The sequence below is a fragment of the Camelina sativa genome, chromosome 18 (genome assembly GCF_030686135.1).
Source record: "Camelina sativa cultivar CO46 ecotype springtype chromosome 18, ASM3068613v1".
Taxonomy (NCBI): Eukaryota; Viridiplantae; Streptophyta; class Magnoliopsida; order Brassicales; family Brassicaceae; genus Camelina; species Camelina sativa.
This window is the reverse complement of record NC_141897.1, coordinates 21,184,865-21,207,406: the sequence shown is the minus strand read 5'-3', so window position 1 is coordinate 21,207,406 and position 22,542 is coordinate 21,184,865. Positions and strand designations below refer to the sequence as shown.

General features: G+C 36.2%; 6 protein-coding genes across 7 annotated transcripts; 3 read left to right on the top strand and 3 right to left on the bottom strand.

The window, feature by feature from the left end:
- The first annotated feature begins 780 nt into the window (after positions 1 to 780).
- Positions 781 to 4,082, top strand: LOC104762412 (1-deoxy-D-xylulose 5-phosphate reductoisomerase, chloroplastic). The gene is made up of 12 exons (XM_010485690.3): positions 781 to 1,187; positions 1,413 to 1,606; positions 1,804 to 1,890; positions 1,983 to 2,108; positions 2,195 to 2,257; positions 2,351 to 2,500; positions 2,622 to 2,689; positions 2,785 to 2,896; positions 2,985 to 3,089; positions 3,171 to 3,292; positions 3,494 to 3,640; positions 3,730 to 4,082. Exons 1-12 carry the CDS (start codon positions 1,097 to 1,099, stop codon positions 3,899 to 3,901), a joined length of 1,437 nt encoding a protein of 478 aa, XP_010483992.1. The 5' UTR covers positions 781 to 1,096; the 3' UTR covers positions 3,902 to 4,082.
- Positions 4,083 to 5,624: 1,542 nt separating this feature from the next.
- Positions 5,625 to 7,067, bottom strand: LOC104762410 (uncharacterized). Its single transcript, XM_010485688.2, has one exon. It carries the CDS (start codon positions 6,693 to 6,695, stop codon positions 5,895 to 5,897), a length of 801 nt encoding a protein of 266 aa, XP_010483990.1. The 5' UTR covers positions 6,696 to 7,067; the 3' UTR covers positions 5,625 to 5,894.
- Positions 7,068 to 7,913: 846 nt separating this feature from the next.
- LOC104762408 (uncharacterized) lies at positions 7,914 to 12,950 on the top strand. Of its 2 annotated transcripts, XM_010485686.3 has the most exons (12): positions 7,914 to 8,830; positions 8,928 to 9,048; positions 9,142 to 9,254; positions 9,360 to 9,458; positions 9,556 to 9,625; positions 10,047 to 10,102; positions 11,308 to 11,358; positions 11,524 to 11,628; positions 11,768 to 11,806; positions 11,945 to 12,032; positions 12,130 to 12,332; positions 12,458 to 12,950. In XM_010485686.3, the coding sequence occupies exons 1-12, from the start codon at positions 8,117 to 8,119 to the stop codon at positions 12,707 to 12,709; spliced, it is 1,911 nt and encodes a 636-aa protein (XP_010483988.1). In that variant the 5' UTR covers positions 7,914 to 8,116; the 3' UTR covers positions 12,710 to 12,950. The 2 variants fall into 2 exon arrangements, 1 of the variants encoding a protein (XP_010483988.1); XR_015589231.1 differs by lacking the exon at positions 10,047 to 10,102.
- Positions 12,951 to 13,457: 507 nt separating this feature from the next.
- Positions 13,458 to 14,203, top strand: LOC104762407 (uncharacterized). The gene has a single exon (XM_010485685.2). The coding sequence runs from the start codon at positions 13,535 to 13,537 to the stop codon at positions 13,907 to 13,909; it is 375 nt and encodes a 124-aa protein (XP_010483987.1). The 5' UTR covers positions 13,458 to 13,534; the 3' UTR covers positions 13,910 to 14,203.
- Positions 14,204 to 15,573: 1,370 nt separating this feature from the next.
- Positions 15,574 to 17,633, bottom strand: LOC104726874 (hypersensitive-induced response protein 1). Its single transcript, XM_010485684.3, has 6 exons — positions 17,468 to 17,633; positions 16,800 to 17,004; positions 16,579 to 16,699; positions 16,402 to 16,493; positions 16,214 to 16,310; positions 15,574 to 16,116 (listed from the first exon to the last, which is right to left on the bottom strand). The coding sequence occupies exons 2-6, from the start codon at positions 16,986 to 16,988 to the stop codon at positions 15,755 to 15,757; spliced, it is 861 nt and encodes a 286-aa protein (XP_010483986.1). The 5' UTR covers positions 16,989 to 17,004; positions 17,468 to 17,633; the 3' UTR covers positions 15,574 to 15,754.
- A 616-nt stretch (positions 17,634 to 18,249) lies between these two features.
- LOC104762405 (protein NRT1/ PTR FAMILY 4.7) lies at positions 18,250 to 20,741 on the bottom strand. The gene is made up of 4 exons (XM_010485682.3): positions 20,449 to 20,741; positions 20,242 to 20,347; positions 19,888 to 20,105; positions 18,250 to 19,801 (listed from the first exon to the last, which is right to left on the bottom strand). Exons 1-4 carry the CDS (start codon positions 20,476 to 20,478, stop codon positions 18,452 to 18,454), a joined length of 1,704 nt encoding a protein of 567 aa, XP_010483984.1. The 5' UTR covers positions 20,479 to 20,741; the 3' UTR covers positions 18,250 to 18,451.
- Positions 20,742 to 22,542: the final 1,801 nt, after the last annotated feature.

The following is a 22,542-nucleotide window of genomic DNA, read 5'->3' as shown; positions in this document are numbered from 1 at the left end:
AATCCAATTTTAGAATGATTAGAAAACCAATATTCACCAATATTTAACTTTAGCAAGAGGACATACATTTAATTCAGTATATATTTTATTTAGAAACGGAATATTTATATATACATGATGGTTTGAATTAACATTAGTATAAATATAAAATATTATTAATTTGTTCTTGAAACACGAGTTAAATCCTCATTTAATTATTTAGCCAATATTACTAATATTAGATTATGAAAAATATTAAATCAGGTAATTTAACTAAAATTTTGTAAAACAATTAAATTATTAGTAGTATTGTGACTTAACGAGACAATAGCTTATAAATTACATATTTATGTATTTGATTCCCTTATTATTGTTCTAATAATTAACAATCCAAACAAAATTAATTAAACAAAAAAAATTAAATATATTATGTTTAAAAAAATTGTCCCGCGGTGTACCGCGGATTAAAATCTAGTACAACATGTAAAATGTTAGTCAACCATATCTACTTCTAAGACATGTCAAGATCTAAACTAAAATAATTACATGTCAAGATAAATAAACTAAGATTTTGACATGTGTATTTGTAATTTTGTTACAGCATGTAACATGTTAGTCAAACATATTTAATTTCATATAATAAGATATCCCTATCAAAAAAATTCAAAAACTATTGTCAATATAGACATTTTATCAAATTACCCACACGTTTGTTGCGTTTTAAGAGAAATATCGTTAACACTTTAAATGCATATTATTAACTACTATATTAAAGTAACTAATATTAACAAGAAATAAAATAGATAGGAACAATGTGAAGACCGGATATGTTACCAATTACAACTTGTCGTTACCTTAACAATGGTAGCTCTTTGTAAAAAAGTGGAATACATTAATATGCTCAACAAAATCCTTTAAAAAAAAATAATGTCAAAGTCTGTTTGGTACCATTCAAATTACTAGGATCCCTCTACCAATCCATATTCTTTTCTTATCTGATTCATCTCTCTCATTCTCAACACTGTTTATATCTTTGATTCCTTTTCTTCTTTCTTTGATAATCGAGAGTAGTGCGGTTCTCTGGAAAATATTCGATCTTTTAATAGAGACTGATCTGATGATGACTCTTAACTCATTATCTCCAGCTGAATCCATTGCTATTTCTTTCTTGGATACCTCCAGGTTCAATCTAATCCCTAAACTCCCAGGTCTCTTCTTCTTCTTCTTCTTCCTCTCTTCCTTGGTCAACTCTCTTTTCGATTAAAGTTTCAAACTTTCATTAGTTTTACTTAGGCTCGTCTGAATTTTTCCATCTGGGTGTTGAATGATCCGTATCCAGTTGGCTGGAACACCCAGTTCTTTGTAAATTTCTTCAATTTATGAATTTATGGGGTTGCTTTAGCTTCGAGAGTTTAAATTTGATTGTTTGACAGGTGGGTTTAGTTTGAGGAAGAGGAATCAAGGGATAGGGTTTGGAAAAGGAATCAAGTGTTCAGTGAAAGTGCAGCAGCAATCTTCTCCTCCTCCAGCATGGCCTGGGAGAGCTGTTCCTGAGGCGCCTCGTCAATCTTGGGATGGACCAAAACCTATCTCTATCGTTGGATCTACTGGTTCTATTGGCACTCAGGTTTTTTTTTTTTTTTTTTAATCTGTTTCTTTGGTTTCTTCTTACTCTTTGCCAGATGAGTTTAGTTTTTAGATTAAGGCATTATTGTCCAGTTTTTGAGTAGGACCAGACTATAATTTCTGTTTTGATGACTAATGCACGAAGAAGAATGAGTTTTTATACGATCATTTTTATGGATAAGAACTTTCCTTTTGCAGACATTGGATATTGTGGCTGAGAATCCTGACAAATTTAGAGTTGTGGCTCTAGCTGCTGGTTCCAATGTTACTCTCCTTGCTGATCAGGTATATTTTTGACTCATGTGGTCATAACTTACAGCTCCAATTCCACGTTCAGACCACTTATGGTTCTTTTACTCTCTTTTGAATGATGGCAGGTAAGGAGATTTAAACCTGCGTTGGTTGCTGTTAGAAACGAGTCATTGATCAATGAGCTTAAAGAGGCATTAGTGGATTTGGACTACAAACCTGAGATTATTCCAGGGGAGCAAGGAGTGATTGAAGTTAGTGCATTTGTTAGTTTTGATTGTAGTGTAGATTTTCACAAAGTTTATATCCTCATCGATTTCTTACTTATGTTCATCAACAGGTTGCTCGACACCCTGAAGCTGTCACTGTTGTTACCGGAATAGTAGGTTGTGCAGGACTAAAGGTATATTCTCTAGTTTTTTGTTACTAAAACCGTATTGAGAGAATAGGAAAAAGAAAGTAAAGTGATAAAACGTGTTGTTTGTTTTTACTGCAGCCTACGGTTGCTGCAATTGAAGCCGGAAAGGACATTGCTCTTGCAAACAAGGAGACATTAATCGCAGGTGGTCCATTCGTGCTTCCCCTTGCCAACAAACATAATGTTAAGATTCTTCCGGCAGATTCTGAACATTCTGCTATATTTCAGGTATCATAATTCACATTAGAATTTAAGTACCTCAACTTTCATATTGAGTTTTAAGTATTGGTCTTGATGCAATTTCTACCTCTGGCAATTTGAGTGAAAACTCTTCTTTTATGGTCTCTAGTGTATTCAAGGTTTGCCTGAAGGCGCTCTGCGCAAGATAATTTTGACTGCATCTGGTGGAGCTTTTAGGTTTGTTTCAATATTCTTCTCTCTGCAATAGACTTTTTTCTCAATTCTCAATTCTCATTTGCTTAATGGAAAATGTTCATTGGATTTTGAAATAGGGATTGGCCTGTTGAAAAGCTGAAGGATGTTAAAGTAGCGGATGCGTTGAAGCATCCAAACTGGAACATGGGAAAGAAAATCACTGTGGACTCAGCTACACTTTTCAACAAGGTTAAGATCATTTTCTCATCAAGTTAAACTCTGATTTTTAAAAGTACCTTTTGATCAAGGTAGATAAATTCTTGATTTCTTGAAACAGGGTCTTGAAGTCATCGAAGCACATTATTTGTTTGGAGCTGAGTATGACGATATAGAGATTGTCATTCATCCTCAAAGTATCATACACTCCATGATTGAAACACAGGTCTTGCCTGACAACTAAATAACTGCATTTTTTGTCTTCCGGTTTCAATGTGTATAACATGTATTTTGTTTTGTTCCACAGGATTCATCTGTACTTGCTCAATTGGGTTGGCCTGATATGCGTTTACCAATTCTCTACACCATGTCATGGCCCGATAGGGTTCCTTGTTCTGAAGTAACTTGGCCAAGACTTGACCTTTGCAAGTAAGCAAACCACATATATATACTCTCTGTTAATCAAGTGTGAAGCTAAGCTTAGTTGAAGATTCCCCAACCGGTCTTCCGTTTGGTTTTGCAATTGGTTATTTGGCTACTGTTTTGGTTTGGATCATTAGACACCCCTATCTATCAGCATTCAGCACCTAAAATCAAAAGTTGATTGATTACAATTGTGGATTTTGGCAGACTCGGTTCGTTGACTTTCAAGAAACCTGACAATGTGAAATACCCATCCATGGATCTTGCTTATGCTGCTGGACGAGCTGGAGGCACAATGACTGGAGTTCTCAGCGCCGCCAATGAGAAAGCCGTTGAAATGTTCATTGATGAAAAGTAAGACTTTTGTTTTCTCTTTAGGCATCTCAAACGAAACTCTTGAAATGAATCAAGAATGACTTTTATATTCTCATTTTTGTTTACAGGATAAGCTATTTGGATATCTTCAAGGTTGTGGAATTAACTTGCGATAAACATCGTAACGAGTTGGTAACATCACCTTCTCTTGAAGAGATTGTTCACTATGACTCGTGGGCGCGTGAATACGCGGCGATGGTGCAGCTTTCTTCTTCTGGGGCGAGGCCAATTCATGCCTGACAAATTGGTTGTTGGAAGAACATTAGTGAAAGTGATTTGAAAAAAAAAATGTGGGAACAAGATTAGTCTAGAGAATGGGTTAGTACTTAATAGCGTTTTTTGGGAGGATTATCGATTGTGTAACTAATGTATCTGTGATCCAAACTAGCCAAACCAATAATTTGAAACCATTTTTACCAAAGCCTTCCGTTTAAAGTAAAAATGCTTGAATGGTAAAAACAAAAGCCTAATGAGGGTTCTTGAAAAGCCTCTGAGGCTTCATCAGTAAAGTTTTGCATCTCCTGTTGTCGCCCTCATATGTTTCTTGAAAAGCCTCTCTGCATTATCACTTGTGCTACTTTTTTGGCTTGTTGCTTGGGAATTGGCACTCGCTTGTTTATAAATAAATTGTATTGAAAATATTGATTGATTAAAATATTTCTAACGTGGTTTATAAACATGGCTATTCTAATATGCGTGTATGAACTAGATTGCTAAATACTATTACATGAAATAAAACTTTTATGTTTATAATCCTTGGAAGAAAACTTGGATTTTGAAAAATTAGGCATGGATCGTATTCATATTAGAGTAGGGACAAAGACAGAGAATGCAATCTTGTAAACCAACCTACTCCCACCGCTAAAATCATTAGGAACAATTTTAACTTGTAAGTCATATATGAAACACCTTCACACTAGATTTAATTAATTGTTTGGCAAAAGCTATTTCGAACCAACAACAATGTTGATTTTGTCGACTCATTATTTTGTAATTATTATGTTTTTGAGATAAATTTACTAGGAAAACAATTGGTCGGGTTATAAAAAGGGTTCCTAAGTTATCATAAATCGTAACTTGCAAGTCATTCTTTTTCATAATTTAACCTTATTATCTAGTGTTATCAGTTTATTTGAGCCAGTACTTCGTTTCCTCTAAAAGACACATGTACAACTTGTAGCTTATAATGATACTTTAGATTGTATTTAGATTTCATATTAAGCAATAACGGTTGTTAATACTGAAAAAAAAAACCTTACCTTTGTATTAATATGGCTGCTAAGACGTTTATTTTTTATGCTTTTGTAATGAAATCGGACAACAAAATATATTGGTTCTGATCTATGACATAGTATGTGATAGGAAAAGTTGCACCGTACGTTTTACTCCAGCTAGTCCCATTTCAATTAGTCGTTTCACTTATTAATCACAAGGAAATAGGAATAATTTAACAAAAATTACCAGTATACATAGATTTGTAATCCAACTCATTTGAGTTTTTTGCTGATTCCACTAAACACATTTAAAAACGTGGTGGACAAGACAAGACACCAAAGATGAAGTTTCAAGTTTTAATCTATAAAAGATGAATGAATCAACGAATACTAACTATAAAATTAAATATACAATCTTTTTTTGAATACACTATTCATATTATGTAGGTTTAGGATGACTCAAGTCACCTCAACCAAATAGTGTGAACACATATCTGTTTATAGGAAAAATTTGAACAAGAAGATCTCAAGGCAAACCAAACATTCCTACAAATCCACCTAAAACTTATAAATCCAAATTAACAATTCCATCTCTTAACTTTTTCTTAAAAAGGTATTACGATCGAGAGACTCCACACGTTAATGGACCACAGCACTTTCTTTGTGTCTAAACATTGTAACACTTATCCAAATTCATACACTCACATAAATTTAAGTAAATTATGTTCAACATAATGACTATGAACAAGTTTTATTTCAATAAAAAAGCCATTAGTCTCCATTCCAATAATCAAACCACCAAAACTTGTACAAATCTAATCCAAAACCGACACATTATAAAATAAATATTTACTTTCTCGCCCAACACTCCAGATTTTCTCGGAAACTAATAAAAGAAAAAGGTTGAGAGAAAAAAAAAAAAAAAAAAAAAAGTAAAAAGAGAGAAAAGTAAGTGAGAAAAAGAAAGAAAGAAACGGAAGCCCACCCAAAGTCCGCGTCTAAGGAGAGCCACGTCAGCATCAAAAAGGACGTAAATGACGACTTAGCCCATTAACATTTCTTAATATTCCAATCATATCCTTCCTATACGGCAAATTCGTCTGTCGTTTCGTCTCCTCCCTTTCCCTTCCACCTTCTCCGGCCACCACCTTTGACGACACTTCCTCTTCCTCTTCTTCTTCTTTCTCATCGATTTTCTTAACCGGCGCCGGGAACACGAGCTTCTCGTTTCCTTCACTGCTACTTCTAACGTACAAAAGATTCCTCAGCTTCCAACGTTTCGAGAATCCAGCTGAGTTGCTTTTGATCTTGCTCTGCGACGGAGAAGACGAGAGTCCTTTGAGATCATCACCATCGTCTCCTGAACTCGGTTGTTTCGGTGTCCATACACAGTACGTCTCCGGCGGAACACCGTTTAGATCCTCTTCAGCTTCCGACGACGAATTCGAAGCCGCCGTCGGATCTCGTAATTCCTCGCTCATCAGTTTCCTCAGCGCCGGTCTACGATGACGCGGCGTCGGCTGAGATTTCGCCGGAGCATTACTACCGTACGGGTTCAAAGGACGGATCTGACCGTTAAAGAAAATCTCGTCGGCGGTGGCGAGAGGTTGAGAACACACGTGGCTGGGACAGTCGAAGGCGAATTCTGAGTTATCATCGTCTTCGTTGTCTTCGGGAGAGTCGGAGGGTCGTGGTGTATCTTCTTGATCTCTGAATTCTTCGACGACTCGAGCGGCGATCGCGGCGAGGTCAACGGTGGAGGAGAAGCTGCCGAAACTCGGAGAGTTAGAGGAAAAAGATAGTAACCGACTCGTCTGCATTTGTAAACTAGTTACAACAAAAACACAGTTTTGTTTTCTCCTCGAACGTTTTTGAGAGAGAGAGAGAGAGAGAGAGAGAGAGAGAGGGAGAGATGATGGTACGCTGAGAAAGAAAATAAAGTTGGGTCCCCGTTGGAATATTTATATATGGAAATTAACGGAGAAGAAACAAATTGAAATGATTACATTACGAAGATTAATTTGTTTGTTTAAATCAGGAGCCAAAAGAAAAATCTAACTTTATTTTAATTTAATTATTCATAATCTAACAAGAGAGCGTAATTAACTCTTAAAACTACTAATATTTTTGAGAATTGGTAAATCGGTCAGGACTCAGGAACATAAGCCATGAACTTGGTTTGACAAAGGAAAATAAAACAAGATAAGTCTTCCACTTAAGAAAAAAAATATATAGTATCGGTCAAGAATATATCTTTGGGATTTATATATATATATATATAGTACATACAAATGGAAAGAAAAGAAAATGTTGTTACTTATCTTCTTAGATGTCACGTTTAATCAGACAATGACAATCACATCACCGAGGTGCGTGAACTTAATCTGTTTAGTTATTATTTTTCTTCTGTTATAAATTGGAATATGCAAATGTTAAAATGATGTCACAAAAATGACGTATGTATGTACACACTTAGGTTTATGGAAATGTGGTTTATGATTAAAGATATAGTAGCCGTTGATTCCATGTTCATTTACTGTTGTGTTAATCTTGTAGGCTGTACTAGTTGTCGTGATGTGTTGTCTCATAATAAAAATTGGTTTCTACTACCGCGCATCTAAAGTTTTGTTCTAATCAACACAAATTTTTTTTATCAATTATTGAAACACAATTATGATAAATATCAATTTTTTATCAATTTTTTTTTATAAGTATGTGAATGCAAAACATTAATACAGTGCTTCAGTTACCACGATAATTATGATAAATGGGACATTAAAGAAAAAATGTTAAGCCAATCCTAAGTTCCTAACTCCTACAAGTTTTTTTAGGTGGGGGTGGGGGAAAGAAAAAAGGAAAAGTTTTAGTTGGGCCTTTGGTTCACATTATTGGACTTAGTTCAAATGGGCCTCCACCAGAATTATGTGCTATGTCTTCATAGTGGTAAAATTATTCAGATCACTGTTTGATTAATTAGCAGCAGCAACTTGAAATATATATATATATATATATATATATATATATATTTTTTTTATTTTATCTTGAAATATATTTATTCAGATCACAAACTCAAAGCACCATTCGAAGAGCTTCAGCTTCTCAGAAACATCATAACTAGTTTTTGCTTCTCTTCTTGTTCGTCAATTTCACCACATAAAACCCTAATTTTTAGATTTTAGGGTTCCTCTGAACACACACTTTAAAAATCTCAATCCAAGCTTTTAAAATAATACTCAAAACAATGGATAATAATTACAACTATCAGCATCAACAGCAATGGCGTCCAGCACCAACACAGCCAAACATATGCCCGATTTGTACAGCGCCGCACTTCCCTTTCTGTCCACCGTATCCTCCTCCATCTTCCTTCCCGCACAACCCTAGCTTTCCTCCTCACTTCAATTCACCTAGCCCTGGACCTCCGGTTCGACCGCAAAGTCACTATCCGCCGTGGCAACCTCCTCACCACGGTAATCAATTGCGACCTTTTGCCGTTGATGGTGATATGGAAGCTGACCGGAGCTTTAAGAGAGCTCGGATTGATGCCATCGGCGGTGGTTCTCCTGGTTACGGTGTTGTTTCTGAGAGTCCTCAAATCTCATGGGAGAATGAGCGGAGATTGAAGATGGTTCGTGATCATGGTTACGGTTTTACTCCGCATTCTCAGGGAAATCCAGGTGGTTCCGATATGGGGATGAATCATCACTATGGGAGGAGTGATTATAGGAATGGAGTTCAGCAGTTTAATGGTGTAGCTCCTCCTACTCCTCCGCCTCATCATCCCCCTTATTTCGGCGGTCATAATGGTCAGCCTCCTCTTCCGGCTTCTCCACCACCGCCTTTGCCTCCATCTCATCCGCCCTCTCAGCCTTCTTCATTGTTTCCTGTTACTACTAATTCATCTGCAGCGGTCACTTTATCATCATCATCATATCCTCGAATGCCAAATGCTTCGGTAATGTAGCTTTTTAGTGATTTCGTTGTTACCCTGTGATATCTTGTTGTTCTGTAGACTGTAGTTTGAACTGATGATTTGTAAATTGTTTTGGTAGCCATCTTCTGTACAATTAGCACCAACTCAGTCTAAAGTGATTGATGTGTCCCATTTGCTGACGCCTCCTCATCGATCTACTCGTCCTGATCACTTTGTAATTATCCTTCGAGGGCTACCAGGTTGTTTTTCCGAGCCTTCTCTTTGCATGGTTTCAGTTCTTGCTTAGGCTCTTGCTTCCTGGTTTCCTTTTTCTCATTGGCTCTTGTATTCAGGTAGCGGGAAGAGTTACTTAGCCAAGTTGTTGCGTGACATTGAGATAGAAAATGGTGGTAGTGCTCCACGAATCCATTCTATGGATGATTATTTCATGACGGAAGTTGAGAAGGTTAATTAAATCCTCGTAATTCTAAAGACCTTTTTAAAAAAGGTTCTCTTTACTCAGGACCATCAACAGACTCTAAAAAGTTGTGTTGCTTTGTCAATGTAAAAGGTGGAGGAGAGTGATTCAACTTCTTCAAGCTCTGGTAGAAGCAAAAGACCTAGTGTGAAGATGGTCATGGAATACTGCTACGAACCTGAGATGGAAGAGGTATCTTTTCAGAACATATATTTTGAGATAAATGAAACATGAATATAAACCACGATGGTTTGTTTTGTTAAGTTTCCTGGCACTCTTGAATTTCCAGGCCTATCGTTCAAGTATGCTGAAGGCTTTTAAGAGGACCCTTGAAGATGGGACCTTCAGCTTTGTAATCGGTAATAACTTTTCTCATAACTGCATACTAGATTGTATGACATTTATCATTTGGAATTTTTATTTCCCTGCAAGACGTAATTGGTATTTGTGATCTGATGACATTATCTCTTTTGGTTTGTTGATGTTGACATGGTGGCTACTACTTTCCTTCTTTTGAGAAAATATTTCATCTTATATGGTTTCTTTAGTTTCTTAGTTTAAAGAACTTAATATCCTCCCAGCATCCCTCTTGTCTGCTCAAGGTATAGGGATTGGTGTATATTACAACATGTAAGATCTTTGTTAGAGATTCTATTCATCTAGTTTAGCTGGGAACTAGGTGGTGCAATGTCCTAGCAGGTCTTTCGTTTTCTCTAACCACGGATGCAGTTTGTTTTCTGGAATTGACCGTTTCTTGCTGGTATATGTCGCTCATCTTAGTGGATGACCGCAATCTGCGGGTAGCTGATTTTGCTCAGTTTTGGGCAACAGCAAAGGTATATCCTCACTTCTTGCTATATTACCTTGTGGAGATTGGATGTTGTTTGCAGATTCTATAGAAGACTCACAATGATTTGTGAAGTCAACTAGCGTCTTTAGTGCTTACTTATCCTTGGTTTCTCAAGCGTAAGATAATTTCATCTGCACTGAACTTTAGTGAACTCCAACATTGTTTTGAACTCATTTTGTTTTCTAGCAAGTTTACAGTTCTGAGTTCTGACAATGTTTTGGTATTTTATCTCAACCTTCTCAAAAAATAGCATAATGAGTTTAAACTCACCTTGCATTTCCCTAGATTTGAGATTACGAGTCTTCTTTTCCTCAGCGTCTTCAAAATGTTTTTTGAAAACTGTTTTCCTTTCTCCAAAGTTACTCCTGTATATTAGTTAGTGTCTTACTTCCTTACAGCTGAACCAAGGAACTGACGATGGTCTTTCAAAGATATGCCTATACTCTCTCTCTCTCCCCTCTAAAACTTTCTTGGTTGTGTATTTATCATTAAAGAGAACATTGGCGTGGTGAAACTTGCATGTTCGTTTAAGTCATTTCTCCTTTATATTGCTAATTCCCTCTCTTTATAGAATGATTCACGTTAATGACTGTATGTATTATTTATAGGGGTATGTTCCTGCTAGTTGGAGTTATTATGATTTGTCTGCTTGCTTCACATTGTTTGCTAACCATAATGCTAGGTTGCCATTCTTTAAGTTCTGTAACTCTGAAATGACTAATAATAGTCGTTTCCAATTAATTTATAACCGAGTAGTGATACTGGCTGCTTTGGGCAATGTATGCACTACTTCTCATCTCCTTTTTTGTTTTTTGCCACCATGCTCATTAGTTTTCTTGTTTGTCTATGTTTCCATGAAAATGAAAGTTGAGGAATTTTAGATGGCTTTTTGACCAGATTTAAGTTAATATCATTTATACAAGAAACGTGAATGGAAAAATTCACCTATTCTTCTTTTGGTGAATTTCAGTTCGATTCAATCCTCTTTTGCCTCTCGATTTTGCATAGTGACCAGTTTCTTCATTCTATTTACCTGAAATGTCGATACCAAGACTCTCTTTTCTGTGTATGATTGGATGCTTGTTGTAAATGATGAATCTTGAAATGTTACAAGACCAGTTCAACTAAAACATGGCCGTTCTCCAGTATTAAATTCTTGGAAGTTTCCTTGACATTCTGTTTCTTTTGCAGAGATCTGGATATGAAGCTTACATATTAGAAGCAACATACAAGGACCCGACTGTGAGTTCTTGACAAACTTTTTACTCTTCAGTAACTTAGAATTTGCATTTCAGTTGTAGTTTTCCTTATTTAACCTATATAAATAGGAGCACACTAAGATCACAATCATATTTGAACAGAATTTCATTCACATTTTTGTTGGTCTAAGCGTGTGTGAAATTACAGGGCTGTGCAGCAAGAAACGTGCATGGCATCACTCTAGATCAAGTACAGCAGATGGCACAACAATGGGAAGAAGCTCCATCATTGTATATGCAACTGGATATGAAGGTTCGTATGCCGTTCTTTTGTTTCCATCATTGATCTCAGTTTTTGATTAACGGGAAGAAGATGCCAAATAATGCCTTCATGTATGATGATGGGCTTGTATTTTCTCACAATATCTTATGATCTTCTTTTTCTGTAATAGTCTTTTACGCATGACCTGAAGGAGAATGGAATCCAAGAGGTAATAGAAATAAGTTCTTATATATACCTCTCTGTCAATGGTGGACAGGGATTAGTAAATTCCTTGTTTTGACCGCTGTTTGAACCCTGGCCTTCATTATATGAACCAACTTTGTTACTTCTCATATAATTTCTATAGGTGGATATGGACATGGAAGATGATTTTGGACTGCCAGAAAGAAAATCCGATAATAGTACCCAGTCAGAAGAAAAGGGTGCAACAGAGGGTAAATTTGAATGCTTTCTTTATATTGTCTTCTTATTTTCACTATGAAAAACCGAAAACACTTAGCTGAGTCTTTCTTTTGGTTGATATCATCTCAGGCTCTTACAAAATGGAGAGTAAATGGGAAGCAGAATCATGCTCCCGTACAGAAGAAGTGAAAGAACTAAGCAGAAGTAAATGGTCAAATGTAGAAGAAGATGAAACAGAGAACTCTGAGAGTGTGAGACGAAAATCAAAATCTCTTTCTAAGTCAAACCAAGAACGCAAGCGGAAAGACAAATCTGTTTGGTGGGGAGATAAGGTATTTAAACATACACATCTTTGCTTGTTCATTTAACTCTAGAAGTTCTGTTAGCTTTTTTGAAAACATGTTTTTATCCTCTGGAAAATATCTGATCATTCATGCTGTTTTATATCTACGGATAGGGTGGAGACGCGGGTTTTTCAATTGTTGCGACAAGGAATATGAACATGCCATCTTTAGTTATAGGCCCCGGGTCAGGATACAACTTGAAAACGAATCCTCTGTCGGAAAAAGAGAGGCTTGCATTAGCTGATGCTATTGGAAAAGCAAAGGTAAGAGTAATTTTCCAGGATCAGCTTAGAGCAGAACGTGAGTCTTTCAAAGCTGTTTTTGACAAGAGACGTGTACGAATCGTTACAAAGGACGACGATTAAGTGTATGATTTTTCTCTGAGAAATCAATTATTATATGGCCTGATATACGACATTGTTCAGTTCCCACTTTTCCATTCACATATCGAGCAATAAAATTCAGAAACTTGGGAAAAGAAAGTAATTTCATTATTCTGTTATGCTTTTATAATTGTGATTTTGGGATCATGAATTCTTCCAACTTTTATTTGTGTACATGTATAACATTAATTTAGAAAAAAATAAACATTTATTTTAGAGATTATAATTTTTAATGATTTTTATTTGTGTATGCTTGTATGATATTGAATTATTGAATTTTGTTTTCTACAAATTCTAAATTAAAATGCTATGTTCGTACCAAGTTGATATTTACAACTAAAACTACCAATGGCACCAAGTTTACTGGAATACTCTCCGTGAAAGAGAAAGCAACAAACAACGTAAAGCATAGGCTTCAGCTTCACTGATGATTGCTGCATGAGTTTTAAATATATCTAAGTGATAGTCTTGAAATCGTACCATTGTGAAAACCTACCTCTTCACATGTATAACATATATAACTACTTATAAGGGGAACTATCTCTATGGATGAGTTTAAAAGATTGATCAATCCACAAAACTAAATTCTAAAGATAGAAACTCTTGAGGGCAACATACGAAACTCCATAATTCTCGTTATAAGAGAAGTGATTTCTACGGATGTGATCATTTTAGGTCCAAAATTAGCTGAAGATCCTTTGAAATAAAAGGGTAATTCTTAGTTTCACAAGAAAATATGTAATAAACGATTTAGATCTAAGCATTCTCTAAGAAAACAAAGTCAAACCCAAAATCTCATAAAGAATAATGGGAGAAACAGAAGAGAAAGTGAAGAACCATGGTGATAATAAAGAAGAGGAACACAACAAAGTTGAGAAAACAGAGAAGAAGGAGAAGAAGGATAAAGATAAGAAGGATAAGCACGAGGACGATAAAAATGGCGGAGGAGAAGAAGGAGAAGACCAAGAGAAGAAGAGCAAGAAGAAAGATAAGAAGGCGAAGAAAGAGAAGAACCCTGAAGATAAGAAAGATCCTCAGAAGTTGAAGACGAAGCTTCAGAAGATTGAAGACAAGATTCAAGCTATGGTCTTAAAGAAAGATGAGATTCTGAAGCTTATTCATGAGGCTGAACAAGCTAAGCCTAGTACTGCTGCTGTAGATGCACCACCACCAACTAACTAAACTGATTCCAAACACAAAATATACAATAAGTTAATTAATAACAAATTCTGATGAATGTCAATATCAGAATACCTTGGCGTGCTATATAGGTTTTAATTTTGTTTTGTTTGATACCAATGAGAGTTTAATTTGCTTGTTAAATATGTGTTGTAAATTGTACAACAACTATATGTTTCGAATATAAGACTTTTCAGCTTTGTATATATAATTCTAATCTATCTATACCACATTGAAAGGATTAAAAAATTCAGATTTTTGATCTAATAATTTAAGACCACGTTCAAATGGGTTAAACTGATATTAAAATATAATGAACCCACCTCTAAGATAACATCATTTCTTTAACAACGTCAATGGTCTGATTATTTTTCTTATTATTGGATCTGTTAACACAAATAATCAGACCTTCCAAATCCAATTAATATTTGTCATTACGTGTTTTGGTGTTTGGTTGATTGGATTTTGCATTGATCAAATATATATAATATTGTACATTCTAACTTTGGTTGGTGTAAAAAGAATTCTACAAGTACCAGTAAACTACAAAATTGTGAAGACAGAAGACTGATTTGATTTTCATGGAACTGACGTATAACACATTTTAGTAGCTTCTGAAAATGATGTAAAAAAAGGTAAACAATGAAAACATGTCAACCAAAATATCACATGTAAAGTCAACAGTAGAGTGGCATTGGGTTGAAATACTAAAGACAACTGAGGGTAATCTGGTAATTTGATTCGTCCACCATGAAAGTGGAAACACGAACACTCTGCAATGTCTAATAACCCAAAAAAGCTGAACTATCTTCTTCTAGTAATTACTGCTAACTAGGGTTTTCTTTTTTTAAGTATAGAAAGAAGCACCGTGCCAAGTTCATACATCACTATCCTAAGTATTACCATGTGAAAGCTTTGTCTCTCTGAGATGAATTATTGATCCTAAAATGTGAAAAAATTCCCTGCAAAAATTTATGACAATGGGCTTGTTCGTTTGGTTGACGCAGGTACCTGCGGCTGCAGCAAACGCAAGTACGTTTGTTCGTTTGCTTGACGCAAGTACTTGCGTTAACACCCTGCGGCAAACGCTAAGACCTGCGTTTAATATTTTTAAACGTTGTTTCGATTCAGCGGTTAAAGACGTAAATGCAGCCGCTGCTGCTGCCGCAGCCGCCTGCCTCAACCAAACAAACAAGCCCAATGTCATCGTCTGGTTTGCCTATAAAGAGAATTGCAATAACTTCGTGCTGGTGTAGGAAGTTTCCTGCGAAATTTCCCTCCCCCTTAAGTAATAATAATTAGTTGAATGTGTAACAAAAATTAAAAACATTCTTAAAAACTAGTATTAATCTTGAACTAAGAAAGTTGAGAGAGCCTATTTATTTAAGTCTTTGATTTCTTACAAATGTATAGTATACGTCTTCACTGATTCTTCCGTTATTGTTTCTGCCAACCACAACATCTATCAAGTTTTTACGTTTCTGCAACTGATGATAATGTACTTGTTAATAATATACAACTAAACACATGAGATTAAGTCACTCTTATTATTAACACGTGAATACTATGTTAATGTTCTACTCAATTGTTGTGGAGCACAGTAATTTTCTGAGCTAGTCTTCGTAAGTTTGATTTTATCACCATAACCATGGAGGATAATAATACGATTTAGTTATAAAGACTAATTATAAACCGCCCAAATATGTCTATACAACGAGAAATTAAAAAACCAAAAAAAAAAAGAAAAAAATACCCCTCAAAATAAGATGCTGTAGTTTCACTATCCTCCAAAATAATCACACCATAAGCTTGGTCGAATAAAAGAGGACATAATCAGTCCCATCCACTTCACATGTTGGTGGACGAGCCCTGAAGAAGGCCATCTCTGATCTGAGCAGCCACATCACGAACAGCTCCTGGTCCATGCGGTATGAACACAGCAGAGGATTTGGAGCTAGCACCAATCTCCTTCATTGTGTCAAAGTACTGTGTAACAAGCACCATGTCCATCACATCTTTAGCAGTTGTCCCGGGCACATTCACAGCGAAACCCAACACACTATCGCGTAATCCGTCTACAATAGCTTGTCTCTGACGGGCGATACCCATACCTGAGAGGTACTTGGACTCAGCTTCACCTTCAGCTCGCTTAATCTGCAGGATTTTCTCGGCCTCTGCCTTTTCGTTTGCAGCAAGTCTCATCCTTGCAGCTATAAAACAAGAACCAGAAAACTCAGATTCGACAAGTTACAAGAAAGAGGAACAACTCAAAGAGTTATATAATTGATGGGAAGTTTTGTTAGTTACCAGCATTGATTTCGTTCATGGCTCGTTTGACATGTTCATCAGGCTCGATATCAACAATGAGAGTTTGCACAATCTCATAACCGTAAGCCGACATTGCCTACACAAGTAACAGAGAAACAAAATGAACACTCATCACAACTTCACAAAGCAGCGAAAAGAGACCAAAACAAAAAAAGATTATATAATACCTTCTCGAGTTCTTCTTCAACAGCTTTAGCAATGTCATTCTTCTGCTCAAAGACATCATCAAGAAGCAACTTTGGGACACTAGCTCTAATAACTGGAAGAAAAAAAAAACAAAGACTCAGAATGATCAGCTTTTTTTAGTAGAACATGTTTTTGCTTTTCTTAAGAATGAGACTTACCATCAAACACATAGGCCTGAATCTGACTCCTAGTGTTACTGAGTTTGTAGAACGCATCATTCGCCTTATTAGCCAAGGCACGGTACTGAATCGATGCAACAACATTAACAAACACATTGTCCTGTACAAATAAACATAAACCAAAGAAGAAACAATGATTAGTACTACTCAACACATTAATTTTCATAAAAGAGAATGTTAAGAGATGAATCATAATAAACCTTTGTCTTAGTCTCGCAACGAACATCTAACTGCTGAACCCTCAAAGAGAGGTAGCCAGCAACTTGACTACCAAGACACCATGGAAGAAAGTGGCAACCAGGTTCAAGAACATCTTCGAATTTCCCAAAAGTCTCTTTGATCGCCACAGTTGACTGATCCACTTGAGCGCAACAAAACAAATTTCCCATCTTCTTCTTCACAAATCTAATACACTCAAAACAAAACAGAGTTATATAAACCAACCAACCAAAAAAAATCAAATTTTTATCAAAAATTTTTGAAGATCAAGAGCACTAAGATAAAACACTCAGCTCTCAAAGCTAATGAATACACATTAAATTAGTAATTGATTGTACACAGAACCCATATAACATAGAAGAGCGCTTTCGAGCTTTTTGTTAACCTATCGATCTAATCTCACAAAAGCCCAGAAACAAAATAATCTCACAGATCACAATAACACACATATCTATGTAAAAAGTCTTTCAATCCCTTAGCAAAACTATGCTTTAAACACATAAGAATCACACATATTTCACGTTAGAGTCGAGAATTCAGACGAACGAACTTTTGTTAAAACCAAAAACAGGGTTCGTTCAAAAACATGAAAGTAGAACGAGAAACCTAAAACCCAGGAAGACGATAAGAATAAAATTCTAGGGTTTACCAAAAGTTGTCTTCTTTTCGTAGAGATTTTGAAGCAGAGGAAAAAAAAAGCAACAACGATTTGGTGAGGAGCTCTCTCTCTGTAGTTTGATAGAAATAGATATTTCAGTGGGCAGAGAGAGGTGACGGTGTTTATAGAGAAGACCTCGCAAAGTTTCAACTATTTCGATTTGTTACCCTTTATTTATTATTGTTTATATATTGTCCCTATATGTTTTAATTTTGTAGGAAAAGCCCAGATAGTTTTGAAGAGATAACAACTATCTATTGTATTCTGATAATCAAAAATAGAAACAAACATTGAATTTTAAGAAAATAACTTTTTTTTTTTATTAGGAGAAATATAACTGTTTTTTCTTTTGTTGTTGTATGTGATAAATATAAACATCGGGTCTAAATTAAGAGGATTAGACAAAATAAGTAATAGATGGTTTGGTGAGTCGGTTAGATGGACTTTTCAATTTCTTTCTGTTATTATCCTAAATCCTAATACAGAATTAAATCTACTTGAGATTATCGTCCTTAAAATTATAATCATAACAAAATAAAATAAAACGAACCAAACAAGAAATTGCGTCAAACCAAAGTTTCAATTTGGTTTCTTTGGTTTGAACTCTTGTCAAATGGACCTGAATTTTAATTGGTTTATATATATATGTCTTAAACGGTACTGTCACATTTATTTCACACGCTCTTGCTCTTGACCCGATCCAAACGTAATCAGAAGAAGAGCATGACTATATGAGCATATCTGCTGCCATGATCAGAAGAACCTAAGTTAAATTTTATGGAATAATACTTTTAATAAGATTGATAATATGTCTTTATAATTTATATTAATAATTAATGACATATCCATGGGAGAGCATAGCATTGATGCATTGATACTTATAACCCTAGCCCTACACATCTTCTAATAAGTAATACCCTACAATAAGCTCAATACAATACACTTAATTACCACGAAAGATTCATCAATATATATCTACCCTTGGTTTGACCGGTACACATAACGGCTAGCCCAAAAGAGATAATGCAAGAAGTTGATCCCACTAAGCACACACATGAGCCAGTAAAATTTCTCGAGATGATATTGATTCAGATTCTTCCCCGAAAGCCATGGATTGTGCTGGTTTAAGCCTGTTACGAAATTAACGGCCGAGACGAGAACAGAGCTCAAGTAATATCCCATCGCAAGAGACGCCCAAGAAAGAGAGGTTGCAAGGGAACGCATTGTAGAAGGAGCTTCGGTGAAGAAAAACTCCATCATACCGGCTAACGTGAATAGATCGGCTGATCCAAGAAACACATATTGTATAGCCACCCAAAGAAACGTTATAGGAAGCGGCGAAGAAGAATAAGAAGAGGAGTTGTTGCTTGAACAGCAAGAAAGAAGGACGTGTTTGCGTTTGGTTTCGACTAAGGCTGCGACCACCATTGCGACTATGGAAAGGATGAGCCCTGTTCCGATGCGTTGAAGATGAGTTATGCCGGTTTCAGTTTTTGTTGCTTTTTGAGCTAGGGGAAGAAGGAAGTGGTTGTAAGTTGGAGCTAAGATCATTGTGAAGACTACCGGGAAGACAGGTAATGCCGCGGGTGGGACGGTAAATGACCCAAGCTTGGTGTTCATCGTCGAAGCTTGTTGGACAGAAAAGGTCGATAGTTGAGCTAGACAGCAATTTAGCATAATGGTAGACATGAAAATAGGTAAAATCTTAATGACTATCTTCACGTCTTCGAGTTGTTCCTCCGTGCACCAGAGTGGTTGAGGTAGCGATTCGCGTGCTCTCACAACTTCATCAAGGAACGATCCGAGAATTCCTTCATCTCCATCGCTGTTTCGCTTGTTTTCGTTGTCATCACCATCGTTTCTTGTATGACACGTAACAGCGTTGCTTGAAGTTCTTCTTCTCTTGCACTTAGCGTAGCAAGCAGCGGTCAAGACCTTGAATAGAGTCGTGATTGGACTTCCGCTAGGAACCTTAAGGCGATAAAAGCGAGAACCAGCCAAGAAAACCGGGACCGAGATCAAGATCGCGGCCGTGGAGACACCAAAGCCATAAGACCAACCTTTGTTGTCTTCGAGCCAGACCACGACCGTGACAGCTACCAAGGCACCGCACGAGAGGCTAAATATGAAGTAGTTGAAGAAGAAGGATCTTTGTCTCCTCCCACTCGGTGTTTCATTGTCGAATTGTTCCGCTCCGTGCGGTGGCAACGAGCCTTTTATTCCTCCTACACCGAGAGCTACTAAGTATAGACCCACGAACAGAACTACACGAGACCATGGCTCGGTAGAGTGCTCGTGGGCTTGGACCGTAAGTACCATTAAGCCCTGTATGTTCCAGAAAAGAGTGTGAGCTGGGACCGTAAGTACCATTTAGCTTATACTGCAGATTTGATTTGCTATGAGATGCTTACCAAGAATTCAATGGCGGCGCTGACTAAATAGATATGGAAAGTGGTGAAGAAAGCATCTGCCAAGAACCCTCCTAAAAGGGCCAAGAAAAATGCTGTTCCCATAAAAGCGGTTACTGCGTTTGCGGCTCCAGACGGTGAAAATCCCATCTTTGTTGACAAATACAGCACTAGATTGCTGGCGTTTGCTAAGAACGCAAGGTTCTCCAACACTTCCACACCTAAAAACGTGTGTTTAGGAATACACTACCAATTATTACTCCATTTTTAAAAATTAAGAGTACCTTTTTCCACACAAAAAAAAAAATTGGCCTATACATGTTCAAGAGATAGATAGTTTAAGTACTAAAGACTCACCCAAGACAAAAGATGCCGCAAGCATACCGCCATGGCGGCCACGCAATGCCCGTCTATTTCTCCAGTCTACGTAACCATTCCACACGCTTAACCTGTTTGCTTCATCCTACACAGAATGTTGTATAATTATCATTAATCATTGCAACTCTTAGCTTGTATTAGTCTGAACTTGGATTTGAGAAAGTTGGAGAGAGAATTGAAACTCACCATATGGTCAAACGCCTGAGACATTATCATCAAGAAACAGCTGTTTTGAGAATGAAAGTGAAGTAGTATATGATTAATAGCAATAGTGTGTGGACATTTATATAGAGAGGGAGAGAGAGAGAGTGGACAAGAGGGGAAAAAATTTGGTGTGTGGTTATTGCAAACGAGCGAAAACTCTAGAGACTAAACGTACAACTTCAAAAAAAAAACACAAAGAAATGTTACTGTCTTTGATGTTGACTCTGTTTTTGTATTTCCTCTGTTTCTTTCCTCGTTAACAAGGCACCGTCCGTGCATAACTGCATACTCCTAGAAGTTTAAGTAGCTTGTTCTTTGCTATTTTTGGTTTATGAAATTTACGTAAACTGAATAAAAGACGCAACTAATTACTTCTTCGCTCGTTAATCGTAATCAATCGACTATGTTACAGAATATTCTAGTATATAGTATAAATAAGGATCGATATCGACCAAATTGTTCCATTACCAAGTGATTTTGAATTAGAAAATTCATAATTCTAATAAAAGCTATAATGTTGTCCACGTAAATAAACCACTATTGTATAATCAAGAGTCTAACGGACGTGCGTTTATTTAGTGGCACTATGGGAAATATGCCGTTGGTAAGACAAATTTTATCGTCGTTAGTTTGAGACAAAGTACGTACGGTCCACACATGTTAAGACGGTTATTCTGGTTTAGATATAAATTGGATTGCTTAAACAGTTTTATATGTCCCCACCTTGTATGCCCTTTGCTGATCTATCACAAGTGATAAACAAAAATATCTTGGGAGAATAATAATATCGTCGATCGTTTTGAAGTAATTTGGAGAAAACTAAATTTAAAACCGGTTTAATGCTTTATCGGTTTGATAGTGAACGATCGTATTGTAGAAGAGGCGGTGAGAAGGACTCGATTCATCTCTCAAATCTTATTGGTTCATACGCAAATTAGAGAGAATTGGATCTACTATCATAAATACTGAAAGAACAATTGATATGAATATTTCATATGCAAGTTGTCTACAACATTTAACTCTTATGATAACGATATTCTTGTTTTCATTGTCACGCGCAAGTTTTAACCTAATTTAATATTTATGCACCGCATCATTCGTAACTTTGTATATGAGGATGTGTTAGATAAACCAACGTTTCGGAAAGAATAGCTTCAATCAGCAGCCGGTTTAACTGGTCGGAGTCAAACTACACCAAACCCAGTTTATTCATGCATGATCAATCATGATATGTGCAATTCATATATAAGACAAGGTTTTATGCTTTGGGTAAATGATTCCCCCATGAGATTGGGTAAATCATCTTTGGGCCACCAGCACCACTGCAACAACCACACTACATTCTGTACAAAACGCTTTCTGTGGATGATAAAATTTTGTCAGGTGCAAATTTTATCCGTCGGTACGATAATATAATAGTGACCATGTTCTACAATCATCCAATTTGGGTGGTTGCCTAGTTCTTCCCGCAATTTACGATAGGCCCCCACCTTCTTTTAACCCCATTATTGAATCCTATCATCTAGACGTTACTACAAGTCTACAACGCTCTAAACCGGAATATTCCCGGTTTTGGTTGAGAAAGTTTTGAGATTTTTTAATTGGATTTTATTAGTATACAGATAAATAATAATACATATTCTTAACAAAGCAGTATAACATTTTGGCAGTAAAATGGAAGACAAAATATTTTAAATTTCACATTATTGATGATTACACATATAAAATGCAGATATATATAGCAGAAATTATTTTTACTCATACGGTGAATGTGGATAAATTACTTAGTGGAACACACAGAAAATGAAAATAATTAAATGTGAATAAGTATAGTAGTATATATTTACCCCAACAAATTAGGTTCTGTATATCCTTATTTGGAAACTCAACCTCACCACGACAACCGTCCAAACACGTGCTAAACAGTCCATTTTTATCAACTTAACTCTTAAATACGTTTCAATATATATATTATACATGTTCGGTTGTTATGGTGCAAAATAGTGTCAATTAACTCGCACAATCCTAGTATAAGAAGAAGAAAAAAAACTGATAATGAGCACACGGAGAAGACAA

Excerpts from the sequence above, each read along its gene's own strand:
- LOC104762412 (XM_010485690.3), top strand. The coding sequence starts at position 1,097 with ATGATGACTCTTAACTCATTATCTCCAGCTGAATCCATTGCTATTTCT. Across the intron at positions 1,607-1,803 it reads CTGGTTCTATTGGCACTCAG|ACATTGGATATTGTGGCTGA; the intron begins GTTTTTTTTTTT and ends TTCCTTTTGCAG. Across the intron at positions 3,641-3,729 it reads GAAATGTTCATTGATGAAAA|GATAAGCTATTTGGATATCT; the intron begins GTAAGACTTTTG and ends TTTTGTTTACAG.
- LOC104762410 (XM_010485688.2), bottom strand. The coding sequence starts at position 6,695 with ATGCAGACGAGTCGGTTACTATCTTTTTCCTCTAACTCTCCGAGTTTC.
- LOC104762408 (XM_010485686.3), top strand. The coding sequence starts at position 8,117 with ATGGATAATAATTACAACTATCAGCATCAACAGCAATGGCGTCCAGCA. Across the intron at positions 9,459-9,555 it reads ACGAACCTGAGATGGAAGAG|GCCTATCGTTCAAGTATGCT; the intron begins GTATCTTTTCAG and ends TTGAATTTCCAG. Across the intron at positions 9,626-10,046 it reads GACCTTCAGCTTTGTAATCG|TGGATGACCGCAATCTGCGG; the intron begins GTAATAACTTTT and ends CGCTCATCTTAG.
- LOC104762407 (XM_010485685.2), top strand. The coding sequence starts at position 13,535 with ATGGGAGAAACAGAAGAGAAAGTGAAGAACCATGGTGATAATAAAGAA.
- LOC104726874 (XM_010485684.3), bottom strand. The coding sequence starts at position 16,988 with ATGGGAAATTTGTTTTGTTGCGCTCAAGTGGATCAGTCAACTGTGGCG. Across the intron at positions 16,700-16,799 it reads GTTGCGAGACTAAGACAAAG|GACAATGTGTTTGTTAATGT; the intron begins GTTTATTATGAT and ends TTATTTGTACAG. Across the intron at positions 16,117-16,213 it reads CATGAACGAAATCAATGCTG|CTGCAAGGATGAGACTTGCT; the intron begins GTAACTAACAAA and ends CTTGTTTTATAG.
- LOC104762405 (XM_010485682.3), bottom strand. The coding sequence starts at position 20,478 with ATGATAATGTCTCAGGCGTTTGACCATATG. Across the intron at positions 20,106-20,241 it reads TGCGGCATCTTTTGTCTTGG|GTGTGGAAGTGTTGGAGAAC; the intron begins GTGAGTCTTTAG and ends ACACGTTTTTAG. Across the intron at positions 19,802-19,887 it reads GCGCCGCCATTGAATTCTTG|GGCTTAATGGTACTTACGGT; the intron begins GTAAGCATCTCA and ends TGGAACATACAG.